Source organism: Orussus abietinus, unplaced genomic scaffold (genome assembly GCF_000612105.2).
Source record: "Orussus abietinus isolate OABI.00-Male unplaced genomic scaffold, Oabi_2.0 scaffold193, whole genome shotgun sequence".
Lineage (NCBI taxonomy): Eukaryota > Metazoa > Arthropoda > Insecta > Hymenoptera > Orussidae > Orussus > Orussus abietinus.
In genome coordinates, this window is record NW_019395180.1 from 196788 (window position 1) to 215141 (window position 18354).

The 18354-nt window shown below is 34.9% G+C and overlaps 3 protein-coding genes across 5 annotated transcripts; 2 read left to right on the forward strand and 1 right to left on the reverse strand.

The window, feature by feature from the left end:
- Positions 1 to 3928: 3928 nt before the first annotated feature.
- On the forward strand, positions 3929 to 6026 carry LOC105702945 (translation initiation factor IF-3-like). 2 transcript variants are annotated; one of them, XR_002762311.1, is made up of 3 exons: positions 3929 to 4668; positions 5482 to 5740; positions 5890 to 6026. XR_002762311.1 is itself a non-coding variant. In XM_012430922.2 (2 exons), exons 1-2 carry the CDS (start codon positions 4081 to 4083, stop codon positions 5641 to 5643), a joined length of 750 nt encoding a protein of 249 aa, XP_012286345.1. In that variant the 5' UTR covers positions 3929 to 4080; the 3' UTR covers positions 5644 to 6026. The 2 variants fall into 2 exon arrangements, 1 of the variants encoding a protein (XP_012286345.1); XM_012430922.2 differs by having other exon boundaries at positions 5482 to 6026.
- Positions 6027 to 7358: 1332 nt separating this feature from the next.
- LOC105702950 (translation initiation factor IF-3-like) lies at positions 7359 to 9456 on the forward strand. 2 transcript variants are annotated; one of them, XR_002762312.1, is made up of 3 exons: positions 7359 to 8098; positions 8912 to 9170; positions 9320 to 9456. XR_002762312.1 is itself a non-coding variant. In XM_012430937.2 (2 exons), the coding sequence occupies exons 1-2, from the start codon at positions 7511 to 7513 to the stop codon at positions 9071 to 9073; spliced, it is 750 nt and encodes a 249-aa protein (XP_012286360.1). In that variant the 5' UTR covers positions 7359 to 7510; the 3' UTR covers positions 9074 to 9456. The 2 variants fall into 2 exon arrangements, 1 of the variants encoding a protein (XP_012286360.1); XM_012430937.2 differs by having other exon boundaries at positions 8912 to 9456.
- A 1255-nt stretch (positions 9457 to 10711) lies between these two features.
- LOC111674217 (adenomatous polyposis coli protein-like) lies at positions 10712 to 17702 on the reverse strand (the record flags this gene model as incomplete). Its single annotated transcript, XM_023433675.1, is given in 4 exon segments — positions 10712 to 11444; positions 14657 to 14890; positions 15596 to 15853; positions 17285 to 17702. Coding segments are annotated over 4 exon segments (1321 nt in total), but the record flags the coding sequence as incomplete, so codon positions are not given.
- Between the last annotated feature and the right edge of the window lie 652 nt (positions 17703 to 18354).

Sequence of the window (18354 nt, forward strand, 5' to 3'; positions counted from 1 at the left end):
GAGGAAAAGAAGTCGTAATCCTGATAAATGGGCACGAAATTTACAAAAGCATAATGGAACAAAAGGTTTGGCATACAGGAATAGGGGAGGAAATTTAATACCTGCAAAAACATTTGTCGATATAAAATGCAGACGATTATTTTTTGGCTATTCTTTCTTATTAATTTTATATACCGTTAGATGAAAACTATAACTGTATTTATGTATTCTACGTTATATATTTGAAGTTATATTATAATAGGAATTTTAAAAAATAATCTACGTTACTTCATCGCATTTCTCAACTTTTTGTTTTATGGAGTTAATCAATGTGTGCACTGGGCGGCTTAGTTCTTGATTCGTCGAAGTTTGTCGCGACGCAATCATGACTCGATTTAAATATCATGGAAAGTTAGAAGGGAAGTAGAAGAAATTGTTAAATTAAGGGTAAAGTGAAATTGTTAAATAAAGGGTAAAGTGAAATTGTTAAATAAAGGGTAAAGTGAAATTGTTAAATGATTTCTGAATTACGGGAAGAACTTCGGGGCAAAAAGTCACCCGAATGATCGGGCAACGGTGAAGGGTCTTCTTCACTTCGGGAAAACCAAATAGAGGAGGTTTCAGAGTCTGATATTGAAGAGCCACATCCTTTTCTTGAAATTCCAACAACAGATGCGAAATAAATTCGTCCCACGTCACCAAACCATCTCTCTTGGCGTTGATCTTTAAGAAGAGCCCAACATTATAAAAAAGCCTTTCATTTCTTTGTCTACGCAAAATGATTCACTTTTATGAAAAGAATGTGAAACTCTTCGTCTTCCATGTAGATATGCAATATGTCTTCGAATGCCCTTTGCAATTCGTTTTCATTCATCACCTTGTGTTCAGCTTCCTATGGAAAGTAAATCATAATATGAATAAATATTATTCCCTCAGGCTTCACTTTTTTTAAATGCTTTATAAATGTGCATTGTATGTGTTGAATTTTTCAAAATATTCATTAGACTCTTAAGGTGAAGTGAAACACGTCGAGGAACTTGATCGATGTTCATAAAGAATATTTTTCTAAATGCCTACGTTGCGGATGTTGGATTTTATATCGACACCTGTGTCGAATTATATTGGGTATTGTACCGAATGGCATACTCCACCTGTCGTTTTCGTACAATAATTATAAAGAAATCGAAGTAAAACTCCAGAAATCCTCTGGATTCATGCTTTCTGAGGTCCTAATTGACTGCAGAGAGACCCCCTGCGCCATCTGTGATTTCCAAGTCAATTAAATTTTCACTCCGAGACCTCGTATTACCATCGTTTTAGCATAGAAGCGCATACAACACTTTTTTTGCCTTTATCCCGTTCAAATGCGAGTTTATCGACTACCAGAGTGTTTTAAATTGTCGTGAAATTGTCCTGACTCTTTCGATTGTCATATCAGAGCCTTCGATAATTGTATATTGATCGAAATATGTGAGCTCGACGCCATTTTGGTCCTGGCCTAGGGCGAGTTAAAAAACTTTTTTCAAAAAATCTTAATTTTGAACGTGTCAGGACAATTCTTAGATGATCAGGAGTCATGTGTCAAAGTTTCGGACAGTTTGGTCTAATACCATTAAAAAAAAGTGTTGTATTCTAATCGACTGATTTTAGGGGGGTTTCACTTCACCTTAATGTAATCATACGTCCCTTATACTGATACACCATCTGTTATGGTTGACTGAATGCGTGAAAATATATATTTCATCGTAATTCTATTCCGTACTTGTTCTTCGACATTATAATATGTGTGTGTGTGGTACTCCTATTATAAATGAATATTATAAAACTTTAAAAACACCAACTTATTCGTATTGGTATTAATTTCCATACCCTTCCTATTTAAAGGCCAGAGCCGACCAGACCAAAAATTAAAGATCATGCGCTTAAGGTGAAGTGAAACACGTCGAGGAACTTGATCGACGTCCATAAAGAATATTTTTCTAAATACCTACGTTGCGGATGTTGGATTTTATATCGACACCTGCGTCGAATTATATTGGGTATTGTACCGAATGGCATAATCCACCTGTCATTTTCGTACAATAATTATAAAGAAATCGAAGTAAAACTCCAGAAATCCTCTGGATTCGTGCTTTCTGGGGCCCTAATTGACTGCAGAGGGACCTCCTGCGCCATCTGTGATTTCCAGCTCAATTAAATTTTCCCTCCGAGACCTCGTATTACCATCGCTTTGGCATAGAAGCGCATACAACACTTTTTTTGCCTTTATCCCGTTCAAATGCGAGTTTATCGACTACCAGAGTGTTCTAAATTGTCGTAAAATCGTCCTGACCCTTTCGATTCTCATATCAGAGCCTTCGATAATTGTATATTAATCGAAATATGAGAGCTCGACGCCATTCTGGTTCTGGTCTGGGTTATGTTAAACAATTTTTTCCAAAAATGCAAATTTTGAACGTGTCAGGACAATTCTTAGATGATCAGGAGTGATGTGTCAAAGTTTCGGACAGTTTGATCTAATACCCTTTAAAAAAATGTTATTATATCAGAACAGAATTATATGATAGAATGAAACAATTTTTTTAAAAAATCCAAATTTTGAATGTGTCAGGACAATTCTTAGATGATCAGGTGTGATGTGTCAAAGTTTCGGACAGTTTGATCTAATACCCTTAAAATAAATGTTATTATTATATATCAGAATAGAATTATATAATAGAATTAAACAATTTAAAAAAAAATCCAAATTTTGAATGTGTCAGGACAATTCTTAGATGATCAGGAGTGATGTGTCAAAGTTTCGGAAAGTTTGATTTAATACCCTTAAAAAAAGCTGTTGTATTCAAATCGACTGATTTGAAAGGGGTTTCACTTCACCTTAAACATGTAGTTTTCTTCTCATTAATATGCAATATGTTTTCCGAAATGTACATTGTATGATTTCTATTAAATATTTTGTATCGAAGCGTAAAACGTTTACTAGGAAGGCTTCGTGTAGATTTCTTAGAGATTCATCAGTGCATTGCTCTTCGATATTTTTCCGCCCGAAGAATTCCTCGAATTTTTGCATCACACTCTGTGACCTAAGATCCAATTTTAGTTATTGAAATGAATTATTTGAAGCTTATCACAGAGCAAACCTTATGAATTTTTCTGCTTCCTTCGCATCCATTTTAATGACGTATATTAATTTATCAATAATTTCACAAGCCCTGATATTAATATGCAAATATTAAATCCAATCCGACAACCTCTTCGTTCAACCTATTTTGTACACAAATCAGCAAAACATTAGAGGGTTAAATTCATATCATCTTGAAAAATAATTGAAAACGTCGAATTTGATTGCGATATCTTCCTAGTGAACACTGTTATATAACTGTTGGGTAAATGTTACGTTTTCGAAGCTAACATGTAGCATAACAGTAACATGCTTTAAGTTAAAAAATAACGTAACATTTGTTACAAGGTAATAACCTAACAGTTACATGACATTTGTTACTATCGTATCTATATAAATGTAGCGCAACTTTGTTACTCTCATCTTACATTATGTTACTGTCCTAATATTACTGTGTATCATAATCATAACAAAAATTAAATTTGTATAGAATTTGTATATTTATACATTCATAATAATTAATATTTTTATCTTAATAAATATGTTACTTTTTAACTAATGTTTAATGTAATTATTTCAGTTCTTACAGTGATTTAAAACAGGCGTTGCGCCACTGACATTACTTCTTTTATGTTTAATATACCGTTTTCTTACATTTGTGTGTCAGTTTAAGCAACGTCTGTTTTGATCATTGCAAGTACTTTTTAAATCCCGAAAATATCCCTTCGTTTAATAAATGAATTCGAATAGCCCGCCAAATATTTTAGTTCGCGAAGAAGGTTTACTCCAACCGAAGATGGCGGTAGTGCATAAAGCGTTACACCCCAATACATGGCAGTGTCGACCCCCTGTACACAAGTGCATCTCAGTTGCTTAGTTAAAAACGTTATTAGTAAAACAGGTCTGACCTCTTTGTTATTATCATTCTGGTTCTTATGTGATTCAATTGAATTTTAAATCTGAAAGCATTATTTTAAGAGATGGCAATGTACGTAAATGCAAGGATTGCAAGGCTCTGTCATTGTGTGGAAAGTTTACAGAATTTGGCTACTCTCATAAATAGAAACAAGACGGTTTTCAATAAAATATGCAGGAAAAACTTTATACAAAGTGAGAGCTTGTTCACCGCACCTGTACTAAATGGGATAATAGGTCTTGAGGAACCAACGGTACCGAAAGCTCAAAAGAAAATTATTAGACCACGGCTGAAAATTACCCTTATTATGACCGATGGTAGTAAGGATGTAATGTGGTTGGACGAGGCAGAAAAAGTGGCCAAGCGTCGCGATGTGAAATTAATGAAATTATTGGATTATGACGAGAAGGAGCAAAGACCATTGTATAAGCTTATGTCAGAAAAAGAGTATTTTCAAGAAGATGTTAAGCAATCGTTGAAGGAAATTCCTTCGGAGAAAAAATACTCCCGCCACTCCGTCAAGTTAATTTCTATATCAAGTAATATTGCAGATCACGATTTGGGTATAAAGATCAAAAATATAAATAAAATGTTAACTAAGAATCAAGAAGTAAGTGTCTTGATCATTTCTCAAGGGAAGGAGGATGTTACGGCAAGTTTTTTCCTATTTTTCTTATATTGTATATTAAAGTAACGTAGAAGGGTAATTAACACATCGGTCGCCCACATTTCGGCTACGATTCATGTTTACACACGGCGTCACCCATATATGGGTGACGTGGCGACCAATGTGTTAAGAAAAAAAAGATTTGATATGTACTTTAATATATAATTCAAAAGAGAGCTGAAAGTAGATTATAAATTAACAGAAATTAAAGTTGAACATGTATAACTTTTGAAATTAATATTTCTGATTATGATGTGGAAGTTGAAATATTTGTATCATATGCAAATTATTTTTATCAAAATGGTTTAAGTATAATCCGATGTTATATCTTTTTTTGTGCCAGGACAATTCTTAGATGATCAAAGTTTCGGACAGTTTGGTCGAATACCCTTAAAAAAAAGTGTTGTATTCGAATCGACTGGTTTGAAGGATGTTTCACTTCACCTTAACTTACTTTGTATATAGTTTTTTTCTTTTTATTTTTTACCTTCCATCATTATTTAAATTTGTATTACTTTTTGTCTTAATAATAATTATTCACAAGAACTTTCTTCCAGAAGGCTCGAGTCAACTTCTGTTGAATTAAACAAGGACATTTACAGATCAGTTTTATTTTCGATTTAGTTGTGAATGCCTGATAGAAAGTTAAAGCTGATGTAATAAGCACCAACGATTACATTTGAAAAAGATTTTGCTTAGTTATAGTTGTAGTCAGTAGCAGTTAATTGTATTATCATCGTTGCCTATCGCTTCATGTTTGGGAATTACTAATTTATTTCTGTATCTAATGTTGTACAGAACAAGATATTGCAAACCATTAAATCTGGAGTTAAGGAACACGGCAAGATCGCAACAGAGAATAAAAAGGGCAACGCATGGAAGCTCTTATTACAACCAATTCCAACAGCCTCAAGTTCTACAGATATAATCAGCACCGCTTCTGAAAAAGAAACCAGCTAGTGAAGAAATATCGAACTTCCTAATATTCTGTCTCGATGAAGTGGCAATGAATTTTATCCTTCAAAGGATTTACGTGTAACTTTCACTTGTATATTTGGTAATAGTCCTGTAAGATTTAATTTAAGGAGATTAGTAATTATAATATAAGAAACCATTCTTCTTCAAAGAACATTTCAGGTTATAGTAGCATGGGAGTGTTACGTTTTAGTAACATTTTATCTTTCCCCATTTGCAACGGAAATATAGGTCCAGGAAATCTAGGATTGCACAAGCACAAATGCCCAATGAGAACCTAATATCCTTCAGGTTCGCACACTGTTGACAATGTCAAAAAGCTTTTGCGGAATATGTTGACCAAAATAAATGGTCAGCACTTTGCATGAGATTCGGAGTCGTTCACTCCTCAGCGGTCATAGAATAATCAGCAAAACTGATACCCCATCGCAATAAATACTTTTCTCTTTCCCTCGATTGAAAATAGAAAGAACAAGTTAGAGATGATTTCATCGGTACTGAATGAACGCCAATTTCAAACCACTACTACTAACCAAAATGAATTTCCATTACTCTTCTTCAAGGATTACAGCAAACCTCTTCTTTGAATTACGGTTAGCAGATATTTATCTCAATTTTTGAACTACAAACTCTATCTAAATTATATAGCAAGCTTGTCGTTGTGTCAATTTGTTTCTTTTAAGGTGAAGTGAAATGCGTCGAGGAACTTGATCGACGTTGATAAAGAAGATTTTCTAAATGCCTACGTTGCCGACGTTTGTTTTTATATCGACAGCTGGGTCGAATTATATTGGATATTGTACCAAATGGCATACTCCCCCTGTCGTTTTCGTACAATAATTATAAAGAAATCGAAGTAAAGCTCCAGAAATCCTCTGGATTCGTGCTTATAAAGAAATATTAATAATAAATAAAAAGAAATCGAAGTAAAACACCAGAAATATGCATTCACAAGCCCTGATATTAATATGCAAATATTAAATCCAATCCGACAACCTCTTCGTTCAACCTATTTTGTACACAAATCAGCAAAACATTAGAGGGTTAAATTCATATCATCTTGAAAAATAATTGAAAACGTCGAATTTGATTGCGATATCTTCCTAGTGAACACTGTTATATAACTGTTGGGTAAATGTTACGTTTTCGAAGCTAACATGTAGCATAACAGTAACATGCTTTAAGTTAAAAAATAACGTAACATTTGTTACAAGGTAATAACCTAACAGTTACATGACATTTGTTACTATCGTATCTATATAAATGTAGCGCAACTTTGTTACTCTCATCTTACATTATGTTACTGTCCTAATATTACTGTGTATCATAATCATAACAAAAATTAAATTTGTATAGAATTTGTATATTTATACATTCATAATAATTAATATTTTTATCTTAATAAATATGTTACTTTTTAACTAATGTTTAATGTAATTATTTCAGTTCTTACAGTGATTTAAAACAGGCGTTGCGCCACTGACACTTTTGTTACTTCTTTTATGTTTAATATACCGTTTTCTTACATTTGTGTGTCAGTTTAAGCAACGTCTGTTTTGATCATTGCAAGTACTTTTTAAATCCCGAAAATATCCCTTCGTTTAATAAATGAATTCGAATAGCCCGCCAAATATTTTAGTTCGCGAAGAAGGTTTACTCCAACCGAAGATGGCGGTAGTGCATAAAGCGTTACACCCCAATACATGGCAGTGTCGACCCCCTGTACACAAGTGCATCTCAGTTGCTTAGTTAAAAACGTTATTAGTAAAACAGGTCTGACCTCTTTGTTATTATCATTCTGGTTCTTATGTGATTCAATTGAATTTTAAATCTGAAAGCATTATTTTAAGAGATGGCAATGTACGTAAATGCAAGGATTGCAAGGCTCTGTCATTGTGTGGAAAGTTTACAGAATTTGGCTACTCTCATAAATAGAAACAAGACGGTTTTCAATAAAATATGCAGGAAAAACTTTATACAAAGTGAGAGCTTGTTCACCGCACCTGTACTAAATGGGATAATAGGTCTTGAGGAACCAACGGTACCGAAAGCTCAAAAGAAAATTATTAGACCACGGCTGAAAATTACCCTTATTATGACCGATGGTAGTAAGGATGTAATGTGGTTGGACGAGGCAGAAAAAGTGGCCAAGCGTCGCGATGTGAAATTAATGAAATTATTGGATTATGACGAGAAGGAGCAAAGACCATTGTATAAGCTTATGTCAGAAAAAGAGTATTTTCAAGAAGATGTTAAGCAATCGTTGAAGGAAATTCCTTCGGAGAAAAAATACTCCCGCCACTCCGTCAAGTTAATTTCTATATCAAGTAATATTGCAGATCACGATTTGGGTATAAAGATCAAAAATATAAATAAAATGTTAACTAAGAATCAAGAAGTAAGTGTCTTGATCATTTCTCAAGGGAAGGAGGATGTTACGGCAAGTTTTTTCCTATTTTTCTTATATTGTATATTAAAGTAACGTAGAAGGGTAATTAACACATCGGTCGCCCACATTTCGGCTACGATTCATGTTTACACACGGCGTCACCCATATATGGGTGACGTGGCGACCAATGTGTTAAGAAAAAAAAGATTTGATATGTACTTTAATATATAATTCAAAAGAGAGCTGAAAGTAGATTATAAATTAACAGAAATTAAAGTTGAACATGTATAACTTTTGAAATTAATATTTCTGATTATGATGTGGAAGTTGAAATATTTGTATCATATGCAAATTATTTTTATCAAAATGGTTTAAGTATAATCCGATGTTATATCTTTTTTTGTGCCAGGACAATTCTTAGATGATCAAAGTTTCGGACAGTTTGGTCGAATACCCTTAAAAAAAAGTGTTGTATTCGAATCGACTGGTTTGAAGGATGTTTCACTTCACCTTAACTTACTTTGTATATAGTTTTTTTCTTTTTATTTTTTACCTTCCATCATTATTTAAATTTGTATTACTTTTTGTCTTAATAATAATTATTCACAAGAACTTTCTTCCAGAAGGCTCGAGTCAACTTCTGTTGAATTAAACAAGGACATTTACAGATCAGTTTTATTTTCGATTTAGTTGTGAATGCCTGATAGAAAGTTAAAGCTGATGTAATAAGCACCAACGATTACATTTGAAAAAGATTTTGCTTAGTTATAGTTGTAGTCAGTAGCAGTTAATTGTATTATCATCGTTGCCTATCGCTTCATGTTTGGGAATTACTAATTTATTTCTGTATCTAATGTTGTACAGAACAAGATATTGCAAACCATTAAATCTGGAGTTAAGGAACACGGCAAGATCGCAACAGAGAATAAAAAGGGCAACGCATGGAAGCTCTTATTACAACCAATTCCAACAGCCTCAAGTTCTACAGATATAATCAGCACCGCTTCTGAAAAAGAAACCAGCTAGTGAAGAAATATCGAACTTCCTAATATTCTGTCTCGATGAAGTGGCAATGAATTTTATCCTTCAAAGGATTTACGTGTAACTTTCACTTGTATATTTGGTAATAGTCCTGTAAGATTTAATTTAAGGAGATTAGTAATTATAATATAAGAAACCATTCTTCTTCAAAGAACATTTCAGGTTATAGTAGCATGGGAGTGTTACGTTTTAGTAACATTTTATCTTTCCCCATTTGCAACGGAAATATAGGTCCAGGAAATCTAGGATTGCACAAGCACAAATGCCCAATGAGAACCTAATATCCTTCAGGTTCGCACACTGTTGACAATGTCAAAAAGCTTTTGCGGAATATGTTGACCAAAATAAATGGTCAGCACTTTGCATGAGATTCGGAGTCGTTCACTCCTCAGCGGTCATAGAATAATCAGCAAAACTGATACCCCATCGCAATAAATACTTTTCTCTTTCCCTCGATTGAAAATAGAAAGAACAAGTTAGAGATGATTTCATCGGTACTGAATGAACGCCAATTTCAAACCACTACTACTAACCAAAATGAATTTCCATTACTCTTCTTCAAGGATTACAGCAAACCTCTTCTTTGAATTACGGTTAGCAGATATTTATCTCAATTTTTGAACTACAAACTCTATCTAAATTATATAGCAAGCTTGTCGTTGTGTCAATTTGTTTCTTTTAAGGTGAAGTGAAATGCGTCGAGGAACTTGATCGACGTTGATAAAGAAGATTTTCTAAATGCCTACGTTGCCGACGTTTGTTTTTATATCGACAGCTGGGTCGAATTATATTGGATATTGTACCAAATGGCATACTCCCCCTGTCGTTTTCGTACAATAATTATAAAGAAATCGAAGTAAAGCTCCAGAAATCCTCTGGATTCGTGCTTATAAAGAAATATTAATAATAAATAAAAAGAAATCGAAGTAAAACACCAGAAATATGCAGGGCTCATGGTTTAAGAGGCCCTGATTGGCTGCAGAGGGACCCCCTGCGCCATCTGTGATTTCCAGGTCAATTAAATGTGCACTCCGAGACCTCGTACTACCATCGTTTTAGCATAGAAGCGCATACAACACTTTTTTTGCCTTTATCCCGTTGAAATGCGAGTTTCTCGATAACCAGAGTGTTCTAAATTATCGTAAAATTGTCCTGACCCTTTCGATTATCATATCAGAGTCTTTCTATAATTGTATATCGATCGAAATATGATAGCTCGACGCCATTTTGTTTCTGGTCTGGGCTGTTAAAAAGTTTTTTTGAAATATCCAAATTTTGAGCGCGTCAGGACAATTCTTAGATGATCAGGAGTGATGTGTTAAAATTTCGCACAGTTTGGTCTAATGCCCCTTAAAAAAAGTGTTGTATTCGAATCGACTGATTTGAAGGGCGTTTCACTTCACCTTAAGTACGAGACAAACATTCTGGATGATACAGAAACATTAATCACAAATTACGTGTGAAGCTGTATTTAAAAGTACAAGTAATTCTGGCAAACATGAATTATTGATGATTCCTGTTATGAGAGCATTTAACAGCTCGACGCCATTTTGTTTCTGGTCTGGGCTAAGTTAACAAATTTTTTTGAAATATCCAAATTTTGAGCGTGTCAGGACAATTCTTAGATGATCAGGAGTGATGTGTCAAAGTTTCGGACAGTTTGGTCTAATACCCCTTAAAAAAAGTGTTGTATTCGAATCGACTGATTTGCAGGGTGTTTCACTTGACCTTAAGTACGAGACAAGCATTCTGGATAATGCAGAAACACATTAATCACATATTATGTGCGAAGCTGTATTTAAAAGTACAAGTAATTCTGGCAAACATGAATTATTGATGATTCCTGTTATGAGAGCACTTAACAGACTAGTGATCCATTCCGCTCATCACATTGCACGTGTCATAAGACAATATTCAAAGTGGAAAAGAAGTACATTACATAAACCTACGTAGGACCTTCAGTTGAATAACCATCCGAAGTAAGATCACGAATGTTAGGACACTCTGCAGATTTTTCGTTTGAAATACCTGGAGTTTTATCGCTTCTGCCCAATCGGTGGGCATGAAACTGTTCTATGGGTGAGTTTAGATCCACCATGTTATTCATTATGTTTCTGGATGAACTATTGTCAGAAAGTAATGAAAAATTTGATTCTATGCCATGCGTTGCAGGACAGGACGCTTTCATTCTTCTGGGCGACAGAAGCAATTGCTTTTGTAGAGTTTCTGGATCGCTCGAGTGAGTTTTATTTTGTATAAGTAATCCTGCAGATCCAAGTGAATTTGACCTCTGAAGGTGGAATTCAGATTTTCTTGAGACCTGTGACGAGAGCATCGGAGAGGGGACATTCAATGCCTGAAAAAAGACAGTACTGAATTTAATGAATAGATTTACTGCTGTTAGTACTAATTAAGCGTAACCAAAAATATTTATTTGGACCTTGAGTTATTGGATTCTATCGACGACTTAAGGTGAAGTGAAACATCCTTCAAATCAGCCGATTCGAATACAACACTTTTTTTTAAGGGTATTAGACCAAACTGTCCGAAACTCTGACACATTACTCCTGATCATCTAAGAATAGTCCTGACACGTTAAAAACTTGGATTTAAAAAAAAAAATTGTTAACAGTCCAGACCAGAAACAAAATGGCGTCGAGCTCTCATATTTCGATCAATATACAATTATCGAAGGCTCTGATATGAGAATCGAAAGGGTCAGGACAATTTTACGACAATTTAGAACACTCTGGTAATCGATAAACTCGCATTTGAACGGGAGAAAGGCAAAAAAAGTGTTGTATACGCTTCTATGCCAAAACGATGGTAATACGAGGTCTCGGAGTGAAAATTTAATTGACCTGGAAATCACAGATGGCGCAGGGGGTCCCTCTGCAGTCAATTAGAGCCCCAGAAAGCATGAATCCAGAGGATTTCTGGAGTTTTACTTTGATTTCTTTATAATTATTGTACGAAAACGACAGGTGGAGTATGCCATTTAGTACAATACTCAAAATAATGCGACACAGCTGTCGATATAAAAACGAACGGCGGCAACGTAGGCATTTAGAAAAATCTTTATCGACGTCGATCAAGTTCCTCGACGTGTTTAACTTCATTTTAAAATATCACAATTAGGACGCGTACGCGAGCACACGTATTTTATGGTGAAAAATTCGTGCTGAGAAAACGCATTCATCAAAGTTCGAACTCTTATGGTGAAGTGAGACCCCCTTCAAATCAGTCGATTCGAATACAACACTTTTTTTTAAGGGTATCAGACCAAACTGTCCGAAACTTTGACACATCACTCCTGATCATCTAAGANTATCAAAATATATAATGATTATGCGGCTTAAGTGTGAAGTTGGCCGTGAAAAAAAAAAATTAAGTCCTCTGTTGGGAAACTACGAAATTACTTTCCGAACAACCCAATACTATCTACTTTTCAGTTCAGTCTTTCCTTTATTACGTCAATTATCTTAGTAACTCGTTACACGCCGAGTTACACATTTTGAATTACGTGGCCGTCAAAAAACAAAAAGAATAACATAATTTATTCATTTACGTTGCCGTAAAGTATCTCTTGTCAGTTTTGTAAAGTAAGTAGCTAAATGTACTAATAAATGAATCTATCAATTTGTAGGAAATAATAAACAACATTTCTACAATAGAGTCTGCAAACACGAATTAACATTCTGAAGAGGATTAAATATAACTCGACAACAAATTGGCAAATATAGTTTGAATAAATTTTACTAGAAATCATTATTTACTTAAAAGACATACGTCATTAAGTATAACTGTTAAAGCTTTTATTCAATTTATCATGAAGTTAACTTCGTAAGATTTTTTACGTGTTTTCATTTCTGCATGCCTTAGAATAAAAGCTTATTGAGAACAGAAAATAAAAATGCGAGTTTATTAATATCTATTTTCAGAAACCATGTTGCACGATTCTAACAAGGAAACATTCCCAAGTGTCCGCCGCCGATCTTATTAATTTTCATACATGTTGAACAACACAAAAATCTAAGAGACACGTGTTTTTATATATCTGCAATGGTCCGCATTTAAGAGGTGAAACAACCCCCAAAGTTTGGCGAAAATTCGATTTGTATAATAATTTTCATAGAAGCAATGGAGGGATTTCGACGAAACTTGGTATAAACGTATTCCGTATAAGGACGGTGAAAACACAATANTGACCCTTTCAATTCTCATATCAGAGCCTTCGATAATTGTATATTGATCGAAATATGAGAGCTTGACGCCATTTTGGTTCTGGCTGAGATAAAAAATTTGTTTAAAAAATCCAAATTTTGAATGTGTCAGGACAATTCTTAGATGATCAGGAGTGATGTGTAAAAGTTTCGAACAGTTTGGTCTAATACCCTTTAAACAAAAGTGTTGTATTCGAATCGACCGATTTGAATAGGACACTTTTTTTTTTAAGGATATTGAATTGAACTATCCGAAACTTTGACACATCACTCCTGATCATCTAAGAATTGTCCTGACACATTCAAAATTTGGATTTTTTAAACAAATTTTTTAACTCAGCCAGAACCAAAATGGCGTCAAGCTCTCATATTTCGATCAATATACAATTATCGAAGGCTCTGATATGAGAATTGAAAGGGTCAGGACAATTTTACGACAATTTTGAACACTCTGGTAATCGATAAACTCGCATTTGAACGGGATAAAGGCAAAAAAAGTGTTGTATAATTTAATATAAACAGTTAGGACGTAATATATTTATTAAAGTATCACCAACGAGTGGTTATGAAGTAATGTGTATAACAAAATTATCATAGAGCTCGTCAAATATTGTTTAACTTTTATTTTATTTTACAAGTAATACGCAATATATGGATTTGGCAATTGCAACTAATTCCTTTGATATGGGAGTAAATTGTATCTCATCTCTTCTAGAATTTCACTTCAGAATTTATAGGTTTGTTTTTGTAAAGTGTAATTCAAAAGAATGTACTTGGCGCAAGCTTGTTTTATATATCAATTTACTAAACATGTTTCGACAGAGAAGGTAGTAACCTATAATTAAATAAACTACAGCACTGTTTTTATTAATTCAGAATTTATAGGTTTGTTTTTGCAAAGTGTAATTTAAAAAAATGCATTTGGTGCAAGCTTGTTTTATATATCAATTTACTAAACACGTTTCGACAGAGAAGGTAGTAACCTATAATTAAATAAACCACAGCACTGTTTTTACTAATTCAGAATTTATAGGTTTGTTTTTGTAAAGTGTAATTCAAAAGAATGTATTTGGCGCAAGTTTGTTTTATATATCAATTTACTAAACACGTTTCGACAGAAAAGGTAGTAACCTATAATTAAATAAACTACAGCACTGTTTTTACTAATTCAGAATTTATAGGTTTGTTTTTGTAAAGTGTAATTCAAAAGAATGTATTTGGCGCAAGTTTGTTTTATATATCAATTTACTAAACACGTTTCGACAGAAAAGGTAGTAACCTATAATTAAATAAACTACAGCACTGTTTTTACTAATTCTAATATATATCACATTTTCATACTAACCTTCGGCATACCAGAACGTATACACCGGGCTAAAATAATATCTTCCTCTTCCGAAAGACTTGAATCCTCATCCACAAGTTCTGATCTAGTTGGTATAATTGTTGAAGACGAGGAATTGTGCAAAATTCGTCGTAAAGGAAGTGGGGATGAAGGGTGTATACTGGATCGATCTAATATTATATCTGCTCCTTTCGTGGATGACGGTTTAGAGACACTAGGTGTGTGTGCGCGCCCCTGCAAATAATTAATAATTTTCCAGGATTATGAAACATGTTTCCAACAATAATACCCGAAGATAAGAGCCTAACAGTTACAAATGCCTATCCGTTGGAAATTTCTGCTCTCGATACAGTTAAGGTGGAGTGAAACACGTCGAGGAACTTGATCAACGTCGACAAAGAAGATTCTTCTAAATGCCTACGTGGTCGACGTTCGTTTTTATATCGACAGCTGGGTCGAATTACATTGGATATTGTACCAAATGGCATACTCCACCTGTCGTTTTCNTGGTAATCGATAAACTCGCATTTTAAAGGGACAAGGGCAAAAAAAGTGTTGTATACGCTTCTATGCTAAAACGATGGTAATACGAGGTCTCGGAGAGAAACTGTAACTGAAACTAAAATCACAGATGGCGGAGGGTGGCACTTTGCAGTTAATTACGGCATTGAAAACCATGAATCCAGAGGATTTCTGGTGTTTTACTTCAATTTCTTTATAATTATTGCACGAAAACGACAGGTGGAGTATGCCATTTGGTACAATATCCAATATAATTCGACCCAGCTGCCAATATAAAAACGAACGTCGGCAACGTAGGCATTTAGAAGAATCTTCTTTGTCGACGTTGATCAAGTTCCTCGACGTGTTTCACTTCACCTTAAGTTATAAGTACGTCTTACAATGTGCTAAGCGAATAATAAATTATACAAAGCATACCTTCGGCATGGCAGATTCTATACATTCCCTGAGAATAGCTTCGTCATCTGAAAGATTTGGACTATCATCGGAAACGTCGTTTCTGGTTTCAATAGTTCGAAATTCCCCCGTTTTCTCGATTAAGGTAGTTTTAGCACTCTGCGTTGCGTCAACAGGAGATGTAGATGGAGTGCCGTATAAATGAAACAGTTGAGGAAGCATTTCCGTCTTCTTCACGATAGGAATGCAATTTAACAGAGGTGGAGGCGTGTGTCTAATCTAAAACATAATATGCCATTAATTGACAAACTGCGAGCTAAATAGATCTTTGCATGAATTACAGATATAATAAAAACTGTTCATTTAGTTAATCTCTTTCTAAGCTTTACTAGCGAAATCCAACTCGTTAAGGTGAAGTGAAACATCCTTCAAATCAGTCGATTCGAATACAACACTTTTTTTTAAGGGTATTAGACCAAACTGTCCGAAACTTTGATCATCTAAGAATTGTCCTTACACATTAAAAATTTGGATTTTTGGGAGAAATTTTTTAACTCAACCCACACCAGAACCAAAATGGCGTCGAGCTCTCATATTTCGATCAATATACAAATATAGAAAGGCTCTGATATGAGAAACAAAAGGGTCAGGACAATTTTACGACAATTTAGAACACTCTGGTAATCGATAAACTCGCATTTCAACGGGATAAAGGCAAAAAAAGTGTTGTATACGTTTCTATGCTAAAACGATGGGAATACGAGGTGTCGGAGTAAAAATTTAATTGACCTGGAAATCACAGATGGCGCAGAGGGTCCCTCTGCAGTCAATTAGGGCCCCAGAAAGCACGAATCCAGAGGATTTCTGGAGTTTTACTTCGATTTCTTTATAATTATTGTCCGAAAACGACAGGTGGAGTATGCCATTTGGTACAATACCCAATATAATTCGACACAGCTGCCAATATAAAAACAAACGTCGGCAACGTAGGCATTTAGAAGAGTCTTCTTTATTAACGTCGATCAAGTTCTTCGACGTGTTTCACTTCACCTTAAGGTGATAAATAGCGTCTAGCGTCGAGCTCTCATATTTCGATCAATATACAATTATCGAAGGCTTTAACATGAGAATCGAAAAAATCAGGACAATTTTACGACAATTTAGACCACTCTGGTAATCGAGAAACTCGCATTTGAACGGGATGAAGGCAAAAAAAGTATTGTATGCGCTTCTATGCCAAAACGATGGGAATACGAGGTCTCGGAGTAAAAATTTAATTGACCTGGAAATCACAGATGGCGCAGAGGGTCCCTCTGCAGTCAATTAGGGCCCCAGAAAGCACGAATCCAGAGGATTTNTACGCTTCTATGCTAAAACGATGGTAATACGAGGTCTCGGAGAGAAACTGTAACTGAAACTAAAATCACAGATGGCGGAGGGTGGCACTTTGCAGTTAATTACGGCATTGAAAACCATGAATCCAGAGGATTTCTGGTGTTTTACTTCAATTTCTTTATAATTATTGCACGAAAACGACAGGTGGAGTATGCCATTTGGTACAATACCCAATATAATTCGACCCAGCTGCCAATATAAAAACGAACGTCGGCAACGTAGGCATTTAGAAGAATCTTCTTTATCGACGTCGATCAAGTTCCTCGACGTGTTTCACTTCACCTTAAGAATTAATACTAAATGTTAGGGACATACCTTGGGCATTCCTGACTGAATACATTCATCAAGAATATCGTCGTCGCCAGAGAGATTTGAACTGTCATCAGACAATTCGTTGCGGTGACTTTCATTTTTCAATAAGTCACCCTGTCCGACGCTTCGAATGTCACTTGATGAACTTCCCATAGACAAGGCTGAAAGATTTGACTGAGAACCTTCTGGGGAAATATCTGCAGGCGTGTTTTCCGTGCAGTAGATACGAACTGTATCAGGGAACGTTCCCGCTTCCAACGTTGCTTTTAACTTACGAATTGGGGAGGTTTTTTCACCAATGGAGGAATTGGCACCCTCCAGTTGATTTAGTGCAGAACTTGTCTGATAACGTATCAAATTACTTATGGGCACCGAATTAGGTGATTTATGGAGATGGGACTTCTTGAATGACTGCCTATACCTGGAGAGAAATAATTGCAGTTACATTCAATAAGTTTTAAGTATATGAGATAAAGCAAAGATACAATCTGTAATTCGATTTCCAGATGCATAAGATTTTGCGTGTTTTGCTAAATCTATTGGGTTGTTCGGAAAGTAATTTCGTTTCATTTTTATGAAAATGAAAGAGGATTTTTTTATAGCGAATAAATATTTTATTGAATTATATATCGTCCATTCTGGTCCAATACCTTTTGCCATCTTTCTGGCAGGAGCATGATTCCACGCTCATAAAGTGTTTGGTTTTTGCTGTCAAAAAACTGATCCAGGTGATTTTTGACCTCCTCGTTTGAAGGAAAGGTTTTACCGTCTAAACAATTTTGTAGAGACCGGAATAAGTAATAATCGGAAGATGCCAGATCTGGAGAATATGGTGGGGGTGGCAGGATATCTCATCCAAGCTGTAGAAGCTTTTGGCGAGTTAAGAAACTTGTACGAGGTCTCGCATTATCTTGGGGAAACGCTACACCTTTTCTATCGATCAATGCTGGTCTCTTCCGTTTAAGTGAATCATTCAATTTGTCCAGCTGGGGACAGTACACTTCGGAATTGATCGTTGGGTTGTTCGGGAGAATCTCAAAAAACAAAACGATTCCTTTGAAATCCCCCCAAAC

Bases quoted from the DNA above. Each gene is read 5' to 3' on its own strand.
- LOC105702945 (XM_012430922.2), top strand. From the start codon at position 4,081: ATGGCAATGTACGTAAATGCAAGGATTGCAAGGCTCTGTCATTGTGTG. The intron at 4,669-5,481 runs GCAAGTTTTTTC...AATGTTGTACAG, and splicing joins AAGGGAAGGAGGATGTTACG to AACAAGATATTGCAAACCAT.
- LOC105702950 (XM_012430937.2), top strand. From the start codon at position 7,511: ATGGCAATGTACGTAAATGCAAGGATTGCAAGGCTCTGTCATTGTGTG. The intron at 8,099-8,911 runs GCAAGTTTTTTC...AATGTTGTACAG, and splicing joins AAGGGAAGGAGGATGTTACG to AACAAGATATTGCAAACCAT.